General features: G+C 50.3%; 1 protein-coding gene across 1 annotated transcript in view; it reads left to right on the top strand.

Moving 5' to 3' along the window:
- CACNA1B (calcium channel, voltage-dependent, N type, alpha 1B subunit) overlaps nt 1-24,263 on the top strand; it is a 274,453-nt gene that overhangs the window by 100,058 nt on the left and 150,132 nt on the right. The window contains exons 10-12 of the mRNA XM_011957386.1: nt 11,553-11,762; nt 16,105-16,217; nt 23,044-23,156. Coding sequence (XP_011812776.1) covers nt 11,553-11,762; nt 16,105-16,217; nt 23,044-23,156 — 436 coding nt within the window. The remainder of the gene's footprint in view (nt 1-11,552; nt 11,763-16,104; nt 16,218-23,043; nt 23,157-24,263) is intronic.

Here is a 24,263-nt window from a genome sequence, read left to right as displayed (position 1 = left end):
GGTTTCACTAGTTTTTGTATTTTTTAGTAGAGGCGGGGTTTCACCATGTTAGCCAGGATGGTCTCGATCTCCTGACCTCATGATCCACCCGTCTCGGCCTCCCAAAGTGCTGGGATTACAGGCTTGAGCCACCACGCCTGGCCTCTTTTTCTTAATTTTTATTTTAAGTTCAGGGGTACATGTGCAGGATGTGCAGGTTTGTTACATAGGTAAACATGTGCCATGGTGGTTTGCTGCACAGATCATCACATCACCTAGGTATTAAGCCAGCATCCATTAGCTAGTCTTCCTGATGCTCTCCCTCCTACCCGCCACCCTCCGACGGGCCCCAGTGTGTGTTGTTCCCCCACCATGTGTTCATATCTTCTCATCATTTTGCTCCCACTTAAAAGTGAGAACATGTGGTATTTGGTTTTCCATTCCTGTGTTAGTTTGCTAAGGATAATGGCCTCCAGCTTCCTCTGTGTCCCTGTAGAGGACATGATTGTATTCCTTTTATGGCTGCATAGTATTCCATAGTGTATGTGTGTGACCACATTTTCTTTATCCAGTCTATTATTGATGGGCATTTAGGTTGGTTCCATGTCTTTGCTACTGTGAATAGTGCCGCCATGAACATATTTGTGCATGTATCTTTATAATACAATGATTTATATTCCTTTGGGATATACCCAGTAATGGGGTTGGGTCAAGTGGTATTTCCACCTCTAAGTCATTGAGGAACTGCCACACTATCTTCCACAATAGTTGAACTAATTTACACTCCCACCAACTGTGTAAAGTGTTCCCTTTCCTCCACAACCTCTCCAGCATCTGTTTTTTTTTTTTTTTTATAATAGCCATTCTGATTGGAGTGAGATGATATCTCATTGTGGTTTTGATTTACATTTCTTTAATGATCAGTGATACTGAGCTCTTTTTCATGTTTCTTGGCCACACGTATGTCTTCTTTTGAGAAGTGTCCGTTTGTGTCCTTTGCCTACTTTTTAATGGGGTTGTTTGTTCTCCCAGCACCATTTATTAAGTAGGGTATTCTATTTAATAATAGGGAATACATCTTAGCTTTATTCCTAGGTATTTTATTTTTATTTTTTTGTGGCAGTTGCAAATAGGAGTTCATGCATGATTTGGCTCTTGGCTTGCCTATTGTTGGTGTATAAGAATGCTGGCGATATTTGAACGTTGATTTTGTATCCTGAGACTTTGCTGAAGTTGCTTATCAGCTTGAGAAGCTTTTCTCAGGTGATGGCATCTGCAAACAAAGATAGTTTGACTTCTTCCCTTTCTATGTAAATACCCTTTATTTCTTTATCTTGCCAGATTGCTCTGGCCAGAACTTCCAGTACTGTGTTGGATAGGAGTGGTGAGAGACATCCTTGTGTTGTGCAGGTTTTCAAGGGGAATGCTTCCAGGTTTTGCCCATTCATTTTGATATTGGCTATGGCTTTGTCATATATGTCTCTTATTATTTTGAGGTATGTCCCTTTAATATCTAGTTTATTAAGAGTTTTTAACATGAAAGGATGTTGAATGTTATCGAAGGTCTTTTCTGCATCTATTGAGATAATCATGTGGTTTTTGTCTTTAGATCTGTTTATGTGATGAATCACATTTATTGATTTGGGTATGTTGAACCAGCCTTGCATCCCAAGGATGAAGCCTACTTGAGTGTGGTGGATAAGCTTTTTGATGTGCTGCTGGATTTGGTTTGCCAATATTTTGTTGAGGATTTTTGCATCAGTGTTCATCTTCATCTAGGATATTGGCCTGAAGTTTTCTTGTTCTATTGTATCTGTCAGGTTTTGATATAAGGATGATGCTGGTCTCATAGAATGAGTTAGGGAGGAGTCCTTCCTTTACAGTTGTTTAGAATAGTTTCAGTAGAATTGGTACCAGCTCGTCTTTGTACCTCTGGTAGAATTGAGCTGTGAGTCCATCCGGACCTGGGCTTTTTTTGATCGGTAGGCTATTTATTAGTGACTGAATTTTAGACCTCATTTTTGGTATTTTCAGGGATTCAGTTTATTCCTGGTTCAATCTTAGGAGGGTGTATGTGTCCAGGAATTTATTCATTTCTTCTAGATTTTCTAGCGTATGTGCACATAGGTGTTTATAGTATTCTCTGATGGGGTTGTCTGTATTTCTGTGAGGTCAGTGGTGATACATCCTTTATCATTTCTGATTGTGTTTATTTGAATCTTCTGTCTTTTCTTTCTTTTTAGTTTAGCTAGTGGTCTATCTATTTTCTTAATTTTTTTTTTTTTTTTCCCGAAAAACCAACTCCTGTTTTTACTGATTCTTTTGATGGATTTTTCATGTCTCTATCTCCTTCAGTTCAGCTCTGATCTTAGTTATTTCTTGTCTTCTGCTAGCTTTGAGTTTTGTTTGCTCTTGGTTCTCTAGTTCTTTTAGTTGTGATGTGAGGTTGTTAACTTGAGGTGTTTCTTTTTGGTATGGGCATTTAGTGTGATGTATTTCCCTCTTAACACTGCTTTAGCTGTGTCCCAGAGATTCCGTATGTTATATCTTTGTTCTCATTAGTTTCAAAGAACGTTTTGATTTCTGCATTAATTTCATTATTTACCCAAAATTCATTCAGGAGCAGGTTGTTCAGTTTGCATGTAGTTGTGTGGTTTTGAGTGAATTTGTCGCCCAGGCTGGAGTGCAGTGGCTGGACCTCAGCTCACTGCAAGCTCCGCCTCCCAGGTTCACGCCATTCTCCTGCCTCAGCCTCCCGAGTAGCTGGGACTACAGGCACCCGCCACCTCTCTCAGCTAGTTTTTTGTATTTTTTAGTAGAGACGGGGTTTCACCGTGTTAGCCAGGATGGTCTCGATCTCCTGACCTCGTGATCCGCCCGTCTCGGCCTCCCAAAGTGCTGGGATTACAGGCTTGAGCCACCGCGCCCGGCCAAGTGAATTTCCTAATTTGATTTCTAATTTGATTGCACTGTGGTCTTGGACACTTTGTTATTATTTCAGTTCTTTTGCATTTGCTGAGGAGTGTTTTACTTCCAATTATGTGATCAATTTTAGAGTAGGTATCCTGTGGCGATGAGAAGAATGTATATTACATTGTCTTTGGGTGGAGAGTTCTGTATATATCTATCAGGTCCACTTGATCCAGAGCTGAGTTCAAGTCCTGAATGTCTTTGTTGATTTTCTGTCTTGTTGATCTGTCTAATATTGTTGGTAGGTTGTTAAAGTCTCCCATTGTTATTGTGTGAGAGTCTAAGTCTCTTTTAAGTCTTCAACAACTTGCTTCATGAATCTGGGTACTCCTGTATCGGGTACATGTATATTTAGGACACTTAGCTCTTCTTGTTGAGTTGAACCCTTTACCACTATGTAATGCCCTTCATCATCATTTTTGATCTTTGTTGATTTAAAGTCTGTTTTGTCAGAAACTAGGATTGCAACCCCTACTCTTTTCTGTTTTCCATTTGCTTGGTAGATTTTCCTCCATCTCTTTATTTTGAGCCCATATGTGTCTTTGCATATGAGGTGGGTCTCTTGAAGACAACATACTGATGGGTCTTGGTTCTTTATCTTGCTTGCCATTCTGCATCTTTTAATTGGTGCATTTAGCCCATTTACATTTAAAGTCATTATTATTATTATTATTTGAGACAGGGTCTCACTCTGTCGCCCAGGCTGGAGTGCAGTGGCGTGATCCCGGCTCACTGCAACCTCCACCTCCCGAGTTCAAGTGATTCTGCTGCCTCTCAGCCTTCCAAGTATCTGGGACTACAGGCATGTGCCACCACACCTGGCTAATTTTTTTGTATTTTTAGTAGAGATGAGGTTTCACCATGTTGGTCAGGCTGGTTGAACTCCAGACCTCAAATTATCTACCTGCCTCAGCCTCCCAAAGTGCTGGGATTACAGTCATGAGCCACCATGGCCCGCCTAAAGTTAGTATTATGATGTGTGGATTTGATCCTGTCATCATGATGCCAGCTGGTTATTCTGCAGACTTTTTATGTGGTTTCTTCATAGTGTCACTGGTCTGTGTATTTCAGTGTGTTTTTGCAGTGGCTAGTAATGGTTTTTCCTTTCCATATTTAGTTCCTCCTTCAGGACACCTTGCAGGGCAGGTCTGGTAGTAACAAATTCCCTCAGCATTTGCTTCCCTGGAAAGGATCTTATTTCTCCTTCACTTACGAATCTTGATTTGTCCAGATATGAACTTCTGGATTTGAAATTATTTTCTTTAAGAATGTTGAATATTGGCCCCAATCTCTTCTAGCTTGTGGGGATTCCACTGAGAGGTCCACTGTTAGTCTGATGGGATTCCCTTTGCAGGTGACCTGGTCTTTCTCTCTGGCTGCCCTTAACATTCTTTCCTTCACTTCAACCTTGGAGAGTCTGATGATGATGTGTCTTGTGAATGTATTTTATTGTTGTTTAGTGCCCCTCAGGGCATCTCTGCATTTCCTGAATTTGAATGTTGGCCAGTCTTACAAGGTTGGGGATGTTCTCCTGGATGATATCCTAAAGTACATTTTCCAACTTGTTCCAATCTCCTGGTCTCCTTAAGGCATCCTAATCATCAGTCATAGATTCAGTCTCTTTACATAATCCCATATTTCTTAGAGGTTTTGTTCGTTTCTTTTCACTCATTTTTCTCTATTTTTGTTCGCCCATCTTATTTCAGAAAAATAGTCTTGCAGCTCTGAGATTATTTCCTCCACTTGATCTGTTCTGCTGTTAATACTTGTGACTGCATTGTGAAGTTCTTGTAGTGTGTTTTTCAGCTCTAACAGGTTGGTTATATTCCTTTCCAAACTGGCTATACTGGCTGTCAGTTCCTGTACTGTTTTATCATGATTCTTAACTTCTTTGCATTGGTTTACCACATGCTCCTTTAGCTTCATAAGTGAAGTTCATTATTACATACCTTCTGAAGCCGACTTCTGTCATTTCAGCAATCTCAGTGTCAGCCCAGTTCTGAACCCTTGCTGGAGAGGTGTTGTGGTCATTTGGAGGAAAAGGGGCACTCCGACTTTTTGAGTTTTAAGCATTTTTGTGTGGATTATTTCTCATCTTTGTGGGCTTATCCACCTTTGATCTTTGAGGTTGCTGACCTTTGGATGGGGTTTTTGTGTTTTGTTGTTGTTGTTACTGTTTTCTGTTTGTTTGCTTTTAACAGTCTGGCCTTTCTTCCCTAGGGCTGCTGCTATTTTCTGTGGGTCCACTCCAGAGCCTAGTTGCCTTGGTTTTCCCCGTACCTGGTGGTTTCACCAGTGAAGGTCGTGAAACAGCAAAGACGGCATCCTGCCCCTTCCTCTATAAGCTCTGTCCCAGGGGGTACTGACCTATTGCCGGCCTGAATGTGCCTGTAGGAGGTGACTGGAGACCCCAGTTGGGAGATCTTACCCAGTCAGGAGGAATGGGATCAAGAACCCATTTAAAGCAGCCTGGCTGCTTTTTGATAGAGCAGCTGTGCTGTTTTGGAGATCCCTTCATCCCCTGATCAGTTTGAACTTTCCAAGGCCCACAGGCTGGGATGGCTGAGAAGCCTGAATGACCAAGGTGGTGGCATGCCCTACTTCATTTTATTTATTTATTTATTTATTTATTTAAAGACAGAGTCTCGCCCTATCGCCTAGGCTGGTATGCAGTGGTATGATCTCAACTCATTGCAACCTCCGCCTCCTGGGTTCAAACAATTTTCCTGCCTCAGCCTCCCAAGTAGCTGGGATTATAGGCGCCCACCACCACGCCCAGCTAATTTTTGTGTTTTTATTAGAGACAGGATTTCACCAGGTTGGTCAGGCTGGTCTTGAACTCCTGACCTCATGATCCGCCCACCTTGGTCTCCCAAAGTGTGGGGATTACAGGTGTGAGCCACCGTGCCTGGCCCATTTTATTTTTTATGAAGTTCCTCTTGTATTTCTAGTGACTTTTGTTTATATATTTAGTCACTATATAGTTTGGTCAATATAAAGTTTATGATTGTTACATTTTCTTCCTAAATTATGCTTTATTTCATCACACAATACCTTCTTAATCTGTGCAGTTCTTCTGCTGGACAGTTGTACCTTGTTGACATCGAATGTCATTCTTTCTACTTTTTGTTGCTATCACTGGTTTTGGTTTTTAACTTGCATTTGCCTGGTACCTTTCTTTTCATTTCCAGCTGTTCTTTGTCATTTTAAGTGTTCTTGTAAATTGTATTTATCTGGGTTGTGCTTTTTAATTATTTCTTTTTTTTTTGAGACACAGTCTTGCTCTGTCGCCCAGGCTGGAGTGCAGTGGCGCGGTCTCAGCTCGCTACCAGCTCTGCCTCCCGGGTTCACGCCATTCTTCTGCCTCAGCCTCCCGAGTAGCTGGGACTATAGGTGTGCACCACCACGCCTGGCTTGGTGGTTTTGCCTTTTTTTTTTTTTCTTTTTTTAAAAAAAAAACCTAGTTGTATGATCTCTGTTTCTAATGGTAATGGGTGAATCCAGTCTCTCTCTTTTTAGTATAATGTTTGACTCTATTCTTCATCCCAAGTTTTGTTGCTTTAATCAAGTTGCTATTTATTGCCCCTCTCCTCCCTTGCTTATTTCTACTCTCTAATTCTTCTCTTTCACAAAAGGTTACTACCTTCCTTTCCCTGCTCTCATAATTGTCAACATTCCTCTTTACTGTTTTTGTTTCTTTAGCATCTTTACTACCAAGATGTACTAGTTCCATCACTAAATTGCTCTATTTCCCTTTATTCTGCCTCCATCCATACCCAGTAAGTCACAGCCTTTCCAGTACTTGCCCTGCCTCTGCATCCTGGTTTGAGGGTGTTCACTTTTCATTCTTGACTATCGCCAGTCCCTTCAGGCTGCCCCCAGAGACTCCCCTATGCCCAGGGGCCCTCAGCTGTCACTCCTGTTGCACGCTCTCAGAGCCCTATCCTCACTCACTTGGGTTTACCTTAGCATCTTCTCCTCTCCTCTCTGCTCTCTCCTCTCTCCTCTCTCCCCTCTCCCCTCTCCCCTCTCCCCTCTCCCCTCTCCCCTCTCCCCTCTCCCCTCTCCCCTCTCCCCTCTCCCCTCTCCCCTCTCCCCTCTCCCCTCTCCCCTCTCTCCTCTCTCCCCTCTCCCCTCTCCCCTCTCCCCTCTCTCCTCTCTCCTCTTCCCTTCCCCTTTCCCTTTCCCTTTCCTTCCCTTCCCTTCCCTCCTCTTCTCTTCTCTTCAGTCCTTGCTCACTGCAGGACTGTCTCCCCCGTTTTAACTCTGTCCTGTCACTTGGCTGCTCTCCCCTGAAATGAATGGGGGTGTGGGTGGTGGCTGACCCTTCAAGTTCCTGTGTACGCTCAGGTGCCCTTCCTTGTTCCCCACTGAGGAGCGAGATCCAGGCTGCTGTGCCCGCTGCAATCTCTGTCTGTCTCTCTGTCTCTCTCACGTTTCCTGTTGCAGATGAGGCATCGGACACTGGGGTGCTTTTCCTTTGTCAGTGACTTGCTCTCTCTCTCCGCCTCAAACTGTAGGCCCAGGGCCCCCTCCGGCGCGGAGTACTTCCCTCCATTTGTCTCATTATTCTGTCTCCTTTTCTTGTTCTCCTGCTTGTGGAGCCTCTCCTGTTGCACCTGGCGTCCCTTGCTCTGCTCCTGTCAGTCCACGCCCTCTTCCTTGAGCTTGTGTTCTTCTCCACGTTGGAGATGCGCTTGTGCTTGACTAAACTCCCCCTTTTTTAACCTGCTGAGTGGTTTCAGAAGAGAATTTTATTTTTTCTCTAAAAAGTTCTCTCTCTTTTAGTTTGGTTTTATTTTGAGTTGTTTGTTGCTATCCTTGGATCCCTGGGCCTTTGTTGACTTTTCCTTCTGGGTGCCCAGCAGACACCAAGGATTCCCTTGCGTTCAGGACCCACTGGCCTCTGCTGTTGGTTTAGGGTGGGTTTAGGGCCTGGGGCCTGGTGGGGAGGAGACAAAGCCATGCTTGAATCTCCACATTCTCAGCACTGCTTGGTGAGCTCGACTGCCCTCTGCCTGAGGACTGGCTGTGTCACCAGCCCAGGCTTGTCCATAACCCATATCACCCTGTCCGCCCTGATGCCTGTCAGCTGGTTGAGCCCCGCGGAGCTCGGCCCTGTGGTGTCTCATTGAATCCCACACCGCCTTGTGAGGTTCAGGTGACTGTGCTCTGTTTTCAGTTGAGGAATCTCCAGGTTGCGTGATGTGCATGAGGGCCGGGGTGACAGCCATTAGGGCCTCCATCAGCTCGTGCTGTAGCCTCACGCCACATTTGTTGCCCCGTGTGGCAAATACAGCAGCTGCGCTGGAAGGAAACACACTTTCTTTTATGTCTTCTGCTGGCCCCTAGAAGGGTTATTGAGAGCAGAGACAGATCTTGGGTCATTTTGTGTTTTCTGGGCTTTGATCAGGGCCTGGCACAATTTGTACACATTTTTTGAACAAATGGGTGTTACCCAGGACTAGCAAAGACTCTGCTTTAGGGCACAAGAGATAGAAATCTAAGTATTTGCACGTAGTCAGGCCCTATTCTCAACTGTACTTCACTGTGTCATCATTCATAGGTTAATGTAATATGGAATGTTCTCCCTAGCTTGAAGATGTCATATCAGTTTTCTTGAAATAAGCTTTTTCATTATAAAGAATATATGCTAATTAAGTGAAACCTGGAAAATGCAGGAAGCTGAAAAGAAGCCCAATCTCTCTTGGTTTTCCCCACCCAAAGCTGTGATTCCAGAGATGTTTCTGCATTTCCTGTAGACTCTGCTTTTACTGCCGTAGACTGGAGCCCACAGTGACTGCTTGCTGTCCTTAGGGACCTGTTCCCCATCCCCAGGGAACAAACACTTCTGTCTTGGGTGCTGCTGAGGATGTGAGGGGCTGCACCCAGCTCTCCTCCAGGACCTCTGGAGCAGGAGTCCCTCTGTTAGGTCTTGCTCAGTCCCCTGGCTCTGCCTCCTCTGGCTTCTCTAAAGCGGATGTTTACGGCAAGGAACTGGTGGACTTTAAGGGCAATGTCTGCGGAGTGCGGTTCTGTGCAAATACGGCTGTTGGCATGACTATGGTTGTGCCTGTGACGGGCGAGGATGTGTGTGGTTGTCTTGTGTGGCACAGGAAGATGTGTGTGGTTGTGTTGTGTGGCAAAGGGAGATGTGTGTGTTGGGGGTGCTGTGGCCCGTTGTGAAAGGGCAGCATTTCTATGAGGCCTTTCTCATAGCAGGGGCTGACTGGTTCTTACTGGCTGGTGGGCATGGCCACAGAGTCCCCTTTGGAGAATTTGTTGCTTGTTTTCCTGGCCACATGTGTGTGCAGACACAGTGGTCTACATGCGTCACATGTTCTCTATCCGCTCTTCCCAGAGTGGCCCTGTTTGTGTTCACAGGTATGTGCCTCGTGTGTGCTGAGGAGTGCATCTGTGTGAGCGTTTCATTGGATCTTCAAAAGTGAGCGCAGTCGGGCTGGATGTGTGCTGTGAAGCATGTGTGTGTGTGACTCCTGTGTTCCTGCGCAACTGTGTGTGGGTGCATGGGGGGTTCGGAGTGTGTGGGCTTGTTCTGTGCACATCTCTGCCTGTGTGTGTGTCCCTCCTTATCTGCACTGCATGCCTGCCTCCCTCCTGTCCTATTGCTGCCTCTGTGGGGAGTGGTCATCCCTGGCCCTCAGCAGGGCCGGCCACATGCCACTGAGACCCTGGGCGTGCACACGTAGACACGTGTGTGCAAACACACAAAGTGCACATAGCACACGAGCCCACACACCCCCCCTTCTGTGCCACTGAGAGCCTGGGTGTGCACACACATGCATGTGTGTACAAACAGAAAATGTGCACAGCACACATGCCTACACTGCCCCTGCTCTTTTGTGCCACTGAGAACCTGGGCGTGCACACACATGCATGTGCGTACAAACACACAGTGCTTATAGTAAGCATGCTCACACACATCATCTCTTGAGTGCCACTGAGAGCCTGGGTGCGCACATGTATGCACATGTGTACAAACACACAGAAGGTGCACATAGGACACATGCCCACACAGCTCCTCTCTCCCATGCCACTGAGAGCCTGGGCGTGCACACACATGCACGTGTGTTCACACAGAAAGTGTACATGGCACAAGTGCCCACACTCCCCCTCTCTCCCATGCCACTGAGAGCCTGGGCGTGCACACATATGCATGCGTGTACAGACACACGGAAAGTCCCCATAGCACATGCACCCACATACCCCCTCTCCCATGTCACTGAGAGCCTGGATGTGCACACATACACACGTGTGTACAAACAGAGAATTGTGCATAGCATGCATGCCCACACCGCCCCTGCTCTTTTGTGCCACTGAGAACCTGGGTGTGCACACATACACATGTGTGTACAAACACACAGAAAGTACATGTTAACATACACTGCTCCCCACATCCTCACACAGGGACCCCATGCTCAAGCCCAGGTATTCAAAGCCCACTAAGAGACCAATGGCTGGGGCACAGCTGTCTGCTCTCTGAGAGCACAGAGTCACACACGGCCAAGCTTAGCGCACAAACTAAGAAACGCTTACACAGGCCGATGTGCTCTTCTACAGCGACACACAGCCAGCTCCTGTACAGACACACACCTGAATCCTCACAGAGACCCTTCCCTCAGTTGTTAAGCATTAATGAAGTGCCTCTCGGTGTGAGGGGCTCAGTGGTAAAAAAGACAACGTGGCCCTGTCCTCATGGAGCCTACAGTCTTGTCTGGGAGTTGGGCATGGAACAGGTCAACAATAAAACACAGTGACAAGTGGCGATGTGGTCAGGGCCACTGTCGGAGGTGAGCCGAGGGCCCTGTTCTAAACAGTGTGCCCAGAGCAGGTGCTCTGTGCAGGTGACGTTAATGCTGAGACCTGAAGGTGTGTGGGAAGGCGTCCAGCGAGGGATGCACTTCACACTTGGGATACTGTGTGAAGGGCCAGGACACAGCAGGAGTGATGTGCGTGGACACGGGAAAAGGCTGCTGGGTTGGGTGATGAGCAGGGTAGAGAAGCAGTCAGGCTGGAGCAGGTGGACAAAGTTTCCAACAGTGAGTATTGTGGACATTGAACAGCCACGGACCATGCATAAACAGATGAACTTGGCTGTGTTCCAGGAAAACTACTTAGAAAACAGACAGCCCATGGGTGCTGACCCCTGAGTCCATGACGGAGAAAGAGGGAGGGACAGATGCTGCAGAGCTCCGTGAGCTGTGCTGAAGAGATGGGATCTGGGGAGGGACTAACTCAGATTTATGTCTTCAGGGGAAAAAGCTTGAGGTGCTCATGGAGAGTGGCCTGGGGGCATCAAGACTGTGCTGCTAGAAGGTGGCTGGGGATGCTGGGGACCAGAGACAGTGTGTATCATCCACTTCAATCCCGCTCTCCCATCTGGCACCCAGTAACCATGGAGATCATCAAGGCCTTGGTTCTCTCAGCTGTGAAGTAGAGGTCACAGGGGTCACTGGCACAATTGTCTGTGACCGGCTGGGGCTGGAGGCTGGTGTCCTCCAGGGTGCGTCTGTGGGGGTCCACAGGTGGGGTAGGCGGGTACCCAGTGGTTCCCACATCCTCAGTAACCCCCGTCCCCTCAGGATCCCCCTTCGCCCGCGCCAGCCTCAAGAGCGGGAAGACAGAGAGCTCGTCATACTTCCGGAGGAAGGAGAAGATGTTCCGGTTTTTCATCCGGCGCATGGTGAAGGCTCAGAGCTTCTACTGGGTGGTGCTGTGTGTGGTGGCCCTGAACACACTGTGTGTGGCCATGGTGCATTACAACCAGCCACGGCGGCTCACCACGGCGCTGTGTACGTATCCCCGTCCCTCCCTCAGGTACTTCCTGAGCATCTCTTCTCTCAGCCTGGAAACCCTGGTCCATGCCCTGGGACCACCCTGGGTGGGAGGGGACCCACGCCCACGTTGCCCAAAGTATCCCACAGCCCTCGTCAGTCCCCATGGGCCTCTGTGGGGGCCTGGGGTACGTCCATAGCTGGAGGGTGGCCTCTCCAGCCCCTGAGTTCCAGAAAGCACAGCTGCATCTGCTAGACCCCTGTCCCTCAGCGTCGTGTGAGACTGGTTGAGGGGTCCCGGGCACCCAGGGCAGGATATATGTGGGACGACCAGGGGCGAGCCAGGCCAGGCAGATGGGTGTCCTCCCCCTAGAGGGCTTCAGACCCACAGTTGGGACTTAGCCCCATGCTCCTTTCCACCACGTGGCTGCTGATTCTGCCCCAGCTTCCTGATGGGGGAGTCCTGGCTTCTTACCCTCCTTGGGTTCCCCTGGTTACCTTCATTTTGCTTTACATTTGGCTGAATGTGGATGCATTCATGCCCTTCCGCGGAGTGAGCTGACTGCAATTCTGTTCCACAAGCCTCAGCACAGACCCTCCAGGCCTGGTCTGTCACAGCCTCGGACTCTCTGGCCCATGTGGAAAACAGTGTTGCTCTGTGGTCTTACTTCACAAAGAGGATCAAAACCAAAGAGTCCACCCATGTTTTCTGTCCTGTCAGGTAGTGTTTCAGTCCTCCTGACCTCAGGGGTCAGCTGCACTCACCCTGCTGGGTGTCTACGGCTGATCTGGAGACAGGGCCTGTTTGGGGTTCCCTGGAGGGCCTCAGTCTCTCCTTGAGGGCCCTGTGTGCCTGAAGCTACGGAGGCACCTAGGAAAGCCTTTTCCGACTCCGTTTGTCCCAGCTCCGAGTTCAGCCTGGCTGTCCCTGTGCCCTGCTGTGACGGTGGCCTCACCAGGGCCCTAGCTGGCTGGCTGAGCCCCGCTCTGTGGACCAGGGGGCCTCGCCTGCTCTGCCCAGGAGTGTGAGGGTTCCTTGAGCTGCAGGATCTGACGCTCCACAGTGGGAGAGATGGGGCTGCAGGTCACCTGGAAGCATGGGTGGGAGAGTGGCTGTGTTGGGGTGGAACTCTGGGCTGCAGTTTCCCCAACTTGACACTGAAATCTACGACATGCGAACAGGGAGATGGTTGTGGGGGGCAGAAATAAAAGGAGCCAAGGGAGCTCCCGCTCAGGCTCCTGGCCGGCTGCAGGCCGAGGAGCAGCTTGTGTACATGGAACTGCCTGTCCCAGCCCCTGATTTCACATGTCCTGGGGCTCACAGGGTGGCACCTTGGGATTTTGCTTGGGCTTGAGTTCAGTGTCTCTCTTGAGTCCTCTGGCTAAGATTTTCCCACTCTTGGGGGTCAGGTGGGGACCAAGGACTTCCTCCTGACCCGGCGGCTCGGCCCGTTGTTCCCTGTGAGAGGCTTTTGGTGTGCAGTGAGTCGGCAGGCAGTGGGTAGGGGTAGGGCTGCACAGCCCAGTCGCAGGTCTGCTGTATGGGAGCACAGGGCTGGGAGTGTCCAGGCGCTGGTGAGGCCACAGGCGTCCCTGACCATAGACCGCTGCTGTGTCTTGTCTGTGGTTTCCTGGAGTTCCTGGCTTGATTGGTATCACTGAGGGAAAAATAGCTGGACAGAAATGTGGGCAGTGTCCCTGACAGCTGGGCTGGGCCTGAGGGAGGCTGGCTCAGTAGGTGGGGCAGGCTTGCCAGAGGCGAGGGGGTGTGGCCGCCCAGTCTAGAGCAGCTTCGCAGGGGCTCATGGTGGGTTTTGTGCACCTTGGCTGTCCATTCTCCAAGGACCTGCCCTCAATGCATTGCCAGAACCTTCAAAACTGAGGCTTAAGAGGGGCGCTTGAGTTAAGAGAGGCTTGAGTTAAGAGGCCTCGCCATCCTGTGAGCCCCTGAGGGGGGCCTTATGCAGCTCACCAGACTTGCTCACCCTCCCTCTGCTCCCACAGCACACCATCCTCTTAGAAGACAAAACCTGTTTTTAATGATCTGTCTCTGTTTCCCCCTCAGCTTGTGAACTCCTGGGGAGAAGGGAGTTCCTGGGAGGGCATGAAGGGCAGGCCCCTGAGAGTCCACACCTCGGCAGAGTCCAGCTCAGCCTGTCCCCTTGCTGGCTCAAAACAGCACCAGTGCCTGCTGGTTGGATGCATGATACAGACGTGTATGAATGAATGCCCTTTCTTGGCCTCAGAGAAGAGGCTGAGTACGTGAGGCTGAGGACATCCGTTCCTAGGGAGAGTGAGAGGGCAGACAGGATGTTGGAGGATTTCAGATCTCTTTCTCCAAAAGTTTTGCCATTTGCATTTCTTGTACTTGTTCCTTGCAAAGTGCTCTCACTTTGGTCTCCTGGGGAGCAAGGTGTATGCCTGGGTAGCCTCCCCTCCCAGATCTAGGGCGTGGGTGCCCGTAGTCCTATCTCTGGGGCCTCTCCTCCCTGGGCCTGAGCCCCTCGTGTGGGGAGCCCGAGGCCTTTGTGACCCATGCAGAGGGGCTCTGGGACTTTGTGGCTAGGAGTTTTGGGCCTTTCCAAGCTGCTTGTGTATTCCCCTGGGCTTGCTGGGGTGCTCTGGGCTGGACTGCAGGGGTCACAGCTTTTCTGCCACATCTTACACCTGGTGGTCTGCACAGCCAGGCCCAGGTCAGAGCTGTAGGGTCCAGTGGTCTCAGTGGAGGGTGGATCCTTCCGTCCCGAGCAGCCCTGCCTAAGGGTTGCGGGCATCCGTGCCTCTCACAGGGGCCTCTCAGCTTCTCCAGGGACGCTGCTTGACCTTGTTATCATCCCAGCTTAGCTTGAGTGCCTGTTGATTTTCTGGCTGGTGTCAGAGGCCAGCTTGCTGTGGGGGACTTGCTCCAAGGAACTGGTTGTCCATGTCCTCAGGCCATAGAAAGCAGAGTGTCCCTTTCCTGAGACTCCCATCTGTTTGTACGGTGCTGAGTGGGCTGTGAAGTTGTCATCTTTGCTTGTCCCAGGTCTGGGCTGCTGCAGACTTGTCCCCAACTGAGGCCGTCTGGACCTGTACAGCACAGGCCTTGGTGGAGATTTTAGGAGCATAGGGATGGGAAGAGTGTGTGGCCCCCTCTTCCAGCGTCTGCTTTATCAGAAGTTGTGTCAGCTGAAGGTCCCGTGTCCCAACAGAGACTGTGGGGGGGTGGGGATTCAGAAGCTCTGGGAAGGCTGAGCTGGACTCTGCCCGGGTGTGGACTCTCAGGGGCCTGCCCTTCATGCCCTCCCAGGGTCTTGTTCTCCATGTGAGCTCTGCCCTGGGCTCTGTTGCTTCCTTAGCCCCTGCTGCCCTAGCAGAGCCACGGTGCCTTTGGCCTGACCAGCACCGTGAGAAGTTTAAGAGCCAATCCCTGCCCAACCCTTTGGGAGGAGAGTCAGAGACAGTGGCCTCACCCTGGTGCCTAGGACTCCTGGCTCGGCCAGTGGCTGGGCCTCCTGCTGCCTGTGGCCTCTGGAGCCGTGGCGTTCTTTTGTGCTGCTTCCCTCCTTCTGCTTGGGCTGGCTGAGGAGGGTCTGTGTACCTTGAAATCCCAGCACAGCCCTCTAGCCTAGGTATGGCCTCTCTCAGTCCTGAGGCCTGGAAGGGTCAGCAGGACTCCTGGGCTCAGGACAGCCCCGCTCCACTGCCACTGCCCACGGGAACCTCGGTGTGACTCGGTGAGAGTGCAAGGGAACAGTGCCTGTTGGCAGCCTCGTGCTGGACAGGAGTGCAGTGGTGGAGGAGGTCTGCCTTCAGGGCAGCAAATGTAAACAGAACACAAGTCAGCCACAGTGCTGTGGCCATCCTGGGGAGAGGCGCCTTTCCACTGGGAAGTCCCAGTGGAAAGATAGGAGATTCTGACAAGGAGGTTGAGGGACCCCACCTTCGGTCAGAGATTGGGGTGAGGCCAGAGGTGGAAGGACCGACAACTGGAAGCTGTAGCTGGGCCTGTCCTCGGGGGAAATGGGGCCCTTTGCCTCATAGCCCCAGGCCCTCCTCTGGTGAGGAGGGGGCACCCCCATGACTCCAGAAGTCACACCTGGGCCGACCTCGGGAGCTTGCCTCCTGCTGAGCCCGTCCTTCTCTGGGTCTCAGAGACACTAGGCACTCATCACTTTTGAGACTGGAACAGGTACCTCTCCGTGTCCCTCTCAATCCATCGTTCCTTTCCTGGGCTGAGACTTGAGAGCATGGGACCGTAGGCCAGGCCTGGAAGGCTCAGCCCTGGGAAGGCCCAGAGGTCTGGTGTCCTCCAGTCTGGGCTGGAGCCGGAGTGGGAGGAGGCCTCGAGCTAATCCCCCTCTTCTCCGGCTTCTCCTAGATTTTGCAGAGTTTGTTTTCCTGGGTCTCTTCCTCACAGAGATGTCCCTGAAGATGTATGGCCTGGGGCCCAGAAGCTACTTCCGGTCCTCCTTCAACTGCTTTGACTTTGGGGTGAGTGAGAGACCTCATCGGGGGCCCACAGAGGCTCAGGCTGTGTCCTTTACTGCGTGTGCACACACGGCCCCTTCCCATAGGCCATGCCCAAGTGTGGGCTGGGGTCTGTGACCCTCCATGGGCCAGAAAGGCTACCTGGAGACAGTGAGGAGCAGGGGCTGGCAGAGGGAGGCCTGCTGTGGCCGGATCTGACGGGAGTGTCAGCCTCAGCCGCTCTCTGGCGGCGGGAGGCCACCCCTCCCTCTTCTGATCCTGTCCATAGACTTTCACAGTCATCTGAAGACTGCAGCTGCCTCCATGCCTGGGATCTCACGAACCTGTGGAGGGGTCAGTCTCTCCCTGGTGGAGCTCAGGGGGGCTCTGGCCCTGGGCAGGCTTGGGTACATCCACCAGCACTTCTGGGGGTTGGGGCCTGATAGGCCGTGATGGTCCTGCCCTCTTTGTGGGGCTGGGGGAGGTGGTGGCCTTGGCCTGGGTCTCTTTACCAACTTTAGTAGGTGAGGGAAGCCTTGGAGGCAGTGTGCTTCACGGCTTGCCATGACACTTGAGCACAGAGGGCAGGGCAGGGCAGTCCGAGACGCTCCTCACTGGAAGCCGGCAGGGAGCACAGGACACTTCCTGGGACCTGAACCCCGAGCCTAGGGATGTGGCACTGTTGGCACCTGCCCAGAGGCTGAGTTCTGAGTCTTCCTGCTGGAGGCTGGGAGTGATGGGTGCCCATGCCGCCCCCTGAGGGAGGAGGGAGGAGTGGGAGTAAGTACTCCCTCCAAGGCTTTGTACCAGAGCACTTCAAGCCCTCCAGTAAGGAGTGACAAGTGGGAGTGACAAGGAGTGGTGAGTGGGAGCACTGCCCCCCAGGATGGAGTGAAGAGTGGGAGATCTGCCCCCCCCAGGAAGGAGTAAAGGCTGGGAGCACTGCCCCCCTCAGGGTGGAGTGAAGGGTGGGAGCAGAGTCCCCCAGAAAGGAGTAACAGGCGGGAGCATTACCTCCCTAGGAAGGAGTGAAGGGTGGGAGCACTCCCTCCCCAGGAAGGAGTGACAGGTGGGAGGACTACCCCTCCCATGAAGGAGTGATGGGGAGCACTGCCCTGCTAGGAAGGAGTGAAGGGTAGGAGCACTGGAGTGACAGGTGGGAGCACTAGCCCTCCCAGGAAGAAGCGAAGGATGGGAGCATTGTGCCCCCCCTCCCCCAGGAAGGAGTGACAGGTGGGAGCACTACCCCTCCCATGAAGGAGTGACAGGTGGGAGCACTGCCTCCTCAGGAAGGAGTGGGGAGTAGGAGTCCTGTCCCCCAAGGGAGGGACTGGAGCTCTGTAGTGTTTACAGAAGCCAGAGAGGGGCCTGGACTGTGGTAGTAAAACTTGAGTTAGAAAATTCAGCTTAATTGGACTTTTTCTCTCATGAGCGCTATACTTGTCCGGGTGGTAGTCATTTGTGTCTGTGATTTTGTTGAATCCTCACAAGGACTCTAGTTTTATTGGTGATAACGGCAGACATTGTGTGACTGGCCCCAGGCTGCCCATTGGTTTGAGAGGAGTCAGTGGGTGAGCCTGGCTTTCTGGCCTTGGGGGTAGTGGTTTTGCACCATGCTGTGTTTCTGATCTCTGAGGAGGGGAAGGCAGTGGCCGCCTGCATTGCTCTCTGAGACATGGAGACCTGTGATTTCGATAGATGGTGGGAAGACAACAACCCTTCTTACCCTTTGACTTCTTGGTCACAAGGGAAGCCTGAGTGCATTGGCTGAGGGAGCTGAAGAGATGGAGAGAAGTCAGAGATGCAGGGATCTTTTTCATGTCTTCTAATCTTCTGATCTGAACTGACTGGATCTCAGGACATGGAGATAATTTGCACATAAGCTAACACATTCTTCTAACACTTAGCAGCTTTAAAGTACAAAAATCTGTTTCACATTTCTATGGCTTAGGAATTCAGGTGTGGCTTAACTGGGTATCTCTGGCCTGGGGTCCCTCAGGAGGATTCAGCCCAGTTGAAGGCCAAAGATACGGTCATTCCACAGCTTGACTGGGACTGTAGAATTTGGTTTCAAGCTCATGCATTTGTTTGCTAGAAGGCCGGGTTGCTGGTCGTGTGGCCTCTCCATAGGCTGCTGGAATGTCCTCAGCTGTGGTCTGAGGGAGAGAACTGTGAGAGTACATAAGACAGAAGCTATAGAAATCCTGTCTTGAAAGAAAGATCCTGTCAGTTTTGCCATTGTCTTTTGGTTAGGAGTGAGTCACTGGGCCCAGTGACTGGGCTGGGGGTGGGAATATATGGGGGCAGGTATTACACGAGGATGTGAACACCAGACAATGAGGACCGCTGGGGCCATTGAAGAGGCTGCTTGCCACAGCCTGCCCTCTGGCTCTCAGTGACTCATATCCTTCCCAGTGTAAAACACCTTCACCCCTGCCAACTCCCCAGAATCTTATCCATTACAGCATCAACTCAAAGTCCAGAATGTCATCCTCAGTTAGGTTCAGGTGTGGGTGAGGCTCCTCGAGTGTAGTTCCCTAAGTGCAGTGGCCACGGTGCCTCTTAATCTGCTGACCTGTGGAACTAGAGGGTTATCTACGCTCCACATTCAGTGTGCAGTGGTAGGATGGGCACAGGATAACTGCAGTAGATATTCCTGTTCAGCAAGGGGATAGCAGAAAGTTGAGCCACTGGTCCATAGGGATTCTGAAATCCAGCTGGGCACATGCTGGAAAGTTTGGAATTCACTATTACAGCCAGGAAACCCTCTGGGCTCTTGGTTCTGCCCTCTCACTCCCTTTACTTTTCCATGAAAGATAGTTTAGGTTTTCAGTTGAATGGTTTTCTCAGCCTACTTCCCACTGGCAGAATTTCGGGAATTGAAAGACCTGTTTTCGTTGTGTACTGTCTTGATTCTTTCAGTTCAAGTTGGTGATGTCTCTGCATATATGTCCTTTAAGAACTTTATGGTTCACTTTATTAGAAAAAAGCTCTACCCACACCTATTAGGCCTTAGACCTTTTCTATCTGTGTTCCTGTTGAGATGCTAAGGGTCAACACCTGCAGTGTCTTGGAGAAGTTGCTGCTTCATTGACCGGATGTGTGAGGCACCCTCAATCTCTTTGAAGAGCCTGAAAGTGTGGCTGAGTAGTGCTCTGAGGCGCTACCTTTGATCCTTTTGGGATCTCAAATAAAAGTCACAGTCTTGCCCTTGGCTTCATCTTTAGACCATGTCACCTTTCTCTCTCTTTAAACTTTCAAGTTTTATTTAGATTCAGGGTGTACATGTGCAGGTTTGTTACATGGGTATGTTGTGTGATGCTAAGGTTTGGGATACACACGATCCCATCACCTAGGTAGTGAGCATAGTACCCAGAAGATAGTTTGTCAACCCCTTCCCCTCCCTCTAGTACCCAGTGTCTATTGTTCCCTACTTTGTGTCCATGTGTACCCTTGTTTAGCTCCCACTCGTGAGAACGTGTGGTATTTGGTTTTCTGTTTCTGCATTAATTCACTTAGGATGATGGCCTCTGGCCGCATCCATATTACTGCAAAATACGTGTTTTTTTTTTTTTTTTTTATTAGCTGTGCAGTCTTCCATGGTGTATATATACCGCATTTGCTTTATCCAGTCCACTGTTAACTGGCAGCTAAGTTGGTTTGTGTCCCTGCTGTTGTGAATAGTGCTGTGGTGAACAAGTGCATGTGTCTCTTTGGTAGAACGAGTTATAGTCCCTTGGGTATATAACCAGTAGTGGGATTGCTGGATCAAATGGTAGTTCTATTTTAGTTCTTTGAGAAGTCTGCAAACTGTTTTCCACAGTGACTGGACTAATTTACATTCCCACCAACATTCCCTTTTCTTTGTAGCCTCGCCAACATCTGTTATTTTTTGACTTTTTAATGATAGCCATTCTGACTGGTGTGAGATGGTATCTCACTGTGGTTTTGATTTGCATGTCTCTAATTAGTGGTGTTGAGCATTTTTTTTACATGTCTTTGTTGAGACCTTGCCATTATTAATGTTGCTATCTGGAGAGGCTGAGCATGTTCAAAACCAGCAAGTCCTGGCTTCCTTGTATTTAATGCACTTTCTTCGGTTTAACTCTCTCCTCTCACATTTGACTATAAGCAGCAAGAAGACATGAGGTGGCACCTTCAGCACTTGGCTCAGAGATCTCTTGAGGTTGATCTCCTGGTTTATTAAGCATGTTTTCTACTTTTTTTTTTGAGACAGAGTCTCACTCTGTTGCCTAGGTTGGAGTGCAGTGGCACGATCTTGGCTCACTGCAACCTCCACCTCCCGGGTTCAAGCGATTTTCCTGCTTCAGTAGGCACCCACCACCACACCCAGCTAATTTTTTGTATGTTTAGCAGAGATGGGGTTTCACCATGTTGGTCAGGCTGGTCTTGAACTCCTGACCTCAAGTGATCTGCCTGCCTCGACCTCCCAAAGTGTTGGGATTACAGGCACGAGCCACCGTGCACCTGGCCTGTTTTCTACTTTTTACATAGCTACGTGCAACAGTGTGGCTAAACTTTCTGCCAGCACACAACAGGACTCCTTTCTCTAGTTTCTTATGAAACTCTCCTTGCTTTCCTGCAGACCCTGATGTGCAGCATGCCTAATGTCCAAAATTCTATGAATTGTGTGTTAAGTGCACTTTAGCCTTTCATGAATATGCTGCTCAGTGTCTGTCCTCTGGTTCCAAAACCACTCCCACATTTTAGGTTTTTATCACAGCGTCACCCCACTTCTGATTCCAAAATCTACATTGACTTTTCCTGCCGGGGAACAAATTATTCAAAAGCTTAGTGGCATAAGAAAACAAGTATTTATGATTTCACTGTTTCCGTGAGTCAAGAATCAGGGTGGCTTAACTGGGTGCGCCTGGCTTGCGGTCTCTAGTGAGGCTGCAGTTTTCCCAGGCTCATTTGGGGCTGGAGAATTCACTTCCAGCCTCATGCCCATGATGGCTGTCAGTGGACCTCAAAAAATCTGCTTCCGGGCTCACTCGTGTGGCTGCTGGCAGGCTTCTGTTTCTGGTTACATGGGCCTCTCCCAGCTGCTGGAGTGTCCTTATGACACGATATCTGGTGTTCAGAGAAAGAGAGTCAAGAGTTCCCAAGACAGAAACCAGTCCTTTTGTAATCTAATCTCAGAGGTGACATCCCGTCATTTTTGCTGTATTCCGTTTACTAAGAGTGAGTCACTTGGTCCAACCCATCCTCAAGGGGATAGCATTACACAGGGGAGTGAATACTGGGTGGTGGGGATTACTGAGGCCATCTTAGAGGCTGCCTACTATATGAACCAATGAGGACAAATTTTAAGAATTAGTGGAAAACAGGAGAGATGCTGGAAGACTGGCAATGAGAAGAAAGTATATTTAGAAAACTACAATCTTCAGCCCTAGGCAAGCATCTGGATGATTTGCTGTTGCAGAGAAAAGTTGGTGGTGATGATCACCAAGAACAGATGGCACTCTTGTCAAGACTAGGGTGGCAGGCTCACCCAATTTGTTGTATTGATAGGGTTATCACAGGTGCTGTGGATACTGGTATACCTGGTTGTTGACAGAACATTAGATATTCTCTGAATGGCGATCTGGGGACAAGGTAGAGAAATGTGCAGCAGATGACTGTGCATTTGAGTTGATCCATAAATGGTGCACAGCCATTCCCAGACATGCTGGTTTACAGATTAGTGTCAACCCGTAGGGAAGTCTCTAGAGATGTACCGCAGGGCTCTGTCTCAGCATATTCATCGTTCTCTCAGTGACTTCGTGAGAACGTTGACGTTAAGCTCATCAGATTTGCAGTTGATGTGAAATTGGTGGAAATGACTGAAACTTTGGAAAATATATGTCCCAAATACAATATAATTAACTTTGAGAGGCTCAGCTTTGGAATTCTCCACACCAGTTGCAGAAGTGTGGCTTAGAGGAAATGAGAATTACACACATGAAGAAGACATGGGCAGTCCTGCTTTCTGTGAGCCCAGATTGTGCCCCTGGAGGTATGGTGGCCTGGGGAAGAATTCAGTCTGGGGCCCCTTGCTTGTCCTGTCCAGAGGGAAGGTAGTAAAGGGTCTCCTGTGTTCCAGCTCCCCGGTCTGTCCTTTCTGAGTCCCTCATACCAGGCCCTGACCAGGACGGCCCTCCTCACGGTCTATCTGAGGAACGGCTGGAAGGAGGGACGTGTACTTTGCTCACAAATTTCAGCTCACCAACGTTGACGGTGCATGCAACAAACAGGCAGGCTTGCCATAATCTGTTCTTGGTGGCATGTGCTGTTTCCTGGTCATTTGGAGAAGAAAAGACTCAAAATACAGTTTATGAATCTGAGTATCTTGGAGCAGTGGCAGAACCAGGGAGGAGAAGTTACAGGGAGACAGATTTTGCTAGTCTGTGAGAGAACAGTCTAACACTCAGGGCTGTCTGAAAGTTTGCCCAGCTCCAGAGGTGTTGAAGAAGACACCAGTGTCACCAGGCTGTGGTCAAGCACGGAGGAGGTATTAGACCAGGTGGTTGTAAGGTCTGCCAGAAAGCCAGCAGGCCTAACCTGGCCCATGTCCTGTGTCCTCCTGGTGCGTCTGGGGTTGGGGGTGGGGGTGGGAGAAAGGGCAGGAACCGGGACTGGTGGGACTCTACAGCCTTCCCCAAAGGTTCCAAGAGATCAGTGTGAGGTGTGTGCCTTGTGTTAGTTACCCTGTCTGGCTTGATTGTGAGACAAGGAAGCAGGATGGTTCCTTATGGAGAGGTGCAGGCAGTCAGGGTGTGCACACACATCCATCTGCATGCACAGGTGCAGATGTGGTGCACCCAAGGCTAACGCCATCCCATTGCAGGTCATTGTGGGGAGCGTCTTTGAAGTGGTCTGGGCGGCCATCAAGCCTGGAAGCTCCTTTGGGATCAGCGTGTTGCGGGCCCTCCGCCTGCTGAGGATCTTCAAAGTCACGAAGTATGTCCCCTGCGCTCCCAGGCGAGGGCAGGTGTAGGGTGGAGAGGGCGTGGGATCAGCCACACAGGGTGCTTGTCCCCAGGAGTTCATAGCACCCAGAAGCTCTCTCTGTGGCTTACAGTTGGTTTAAATACAAAAGATGGTTCCAAAACAGCCTTGTGGGGCCACATCTGCCCTCAGGGCCATTCCCGACTGGCCTCTGGCACCCTTTAGCTTTCTTATTCACTTGCTCCCCACGATTCGCATCATCTCCTCTCTTGAAACCACCACCCCATCTTCCCAGCCTTCAAAGGTGACATGAGGAAGACAGAAGTCATCAGATGGAAGCTTTTCCACCATCTGGTCCCCAAGTCTGCCAACCTCCCCTGCAGCTTCACCCCTGAGAGCCTGTGTGCACCCTGCCATGGCCCTGAGCTTCTTACTGAGCCAGCCTGGTGCCTGCCTGGCCCCTGTGCCCAGGCCTGCTTTCTCCACCCTGCACCTTGCTGACGATGGCAGTGACAAGACCATGTTTACAGTTTTGTCCCACTTGTCTCTGGAAGTGAGTTGCTGCAGTTTGCCTACAAAGAGACTGAAGCCCAAGAAGTGGCAGATGCAGGTAGTGAGGGGAGGACCAGGGCAAAAACCCTTCCCCTTGCTGCCAGAGTTGTAGTGGGGAAGAGAGAGAGAGACCCTCCTCACAGCAGTCTCATCAGCAGCAAAGGCTGCACCGCAGAGGCTCCTGAGTAGCTGGACCCTACCAGACACACACGTGGGCCAGCATGGACCTTGGTGTGTGTCCTTGGCAGCTGCAGGGCCCAAGGAGCAGAACTGCCGAGACTGAGCCCATGCAGGGCCAGGTCATAGGTCACACCTCTAGTGACCAAGACAACCTCTCAGAAGCCCACTGACCTTCCCAGGGCAACTGAAATCCCAGGTCTTTTCCAAAATCCACTTTAAATCCAAACCTAAGACCATAGGAGGATATGAAGCTATAAAGGCAGAAGAGTTTTGGGCAGAGTTGAGTCCCGCTGGGACAGAATCCTCACTGGCGCTCTGTGCTGTGTGTCCTCAGACTTCTGTTGCTTTCCCAGAACCTGCTGGTGTGAGGGTCCAGGAAGTGACCAC

Source organism: Colobus angolensis, unplaced genomic scaffold (assembly GCF_000951035.1).
Source record: "Colobus angolensis palliatus isolate OR3802 unplaced genomic scaffold, Cang.pa_1.0 Scaffold44, whole genome shotgun sequence".
Lineage (NCBI taxonomy): Eukaryota > Metazoa > Chordata > Mammalia > Primates > Cercopithecidae > Colobus > Colobus angolensis.
Note: the sequence above shows the minus strand (reverse complement) of the source record. Positions and strands in the feature narration are given on the sequence as shown.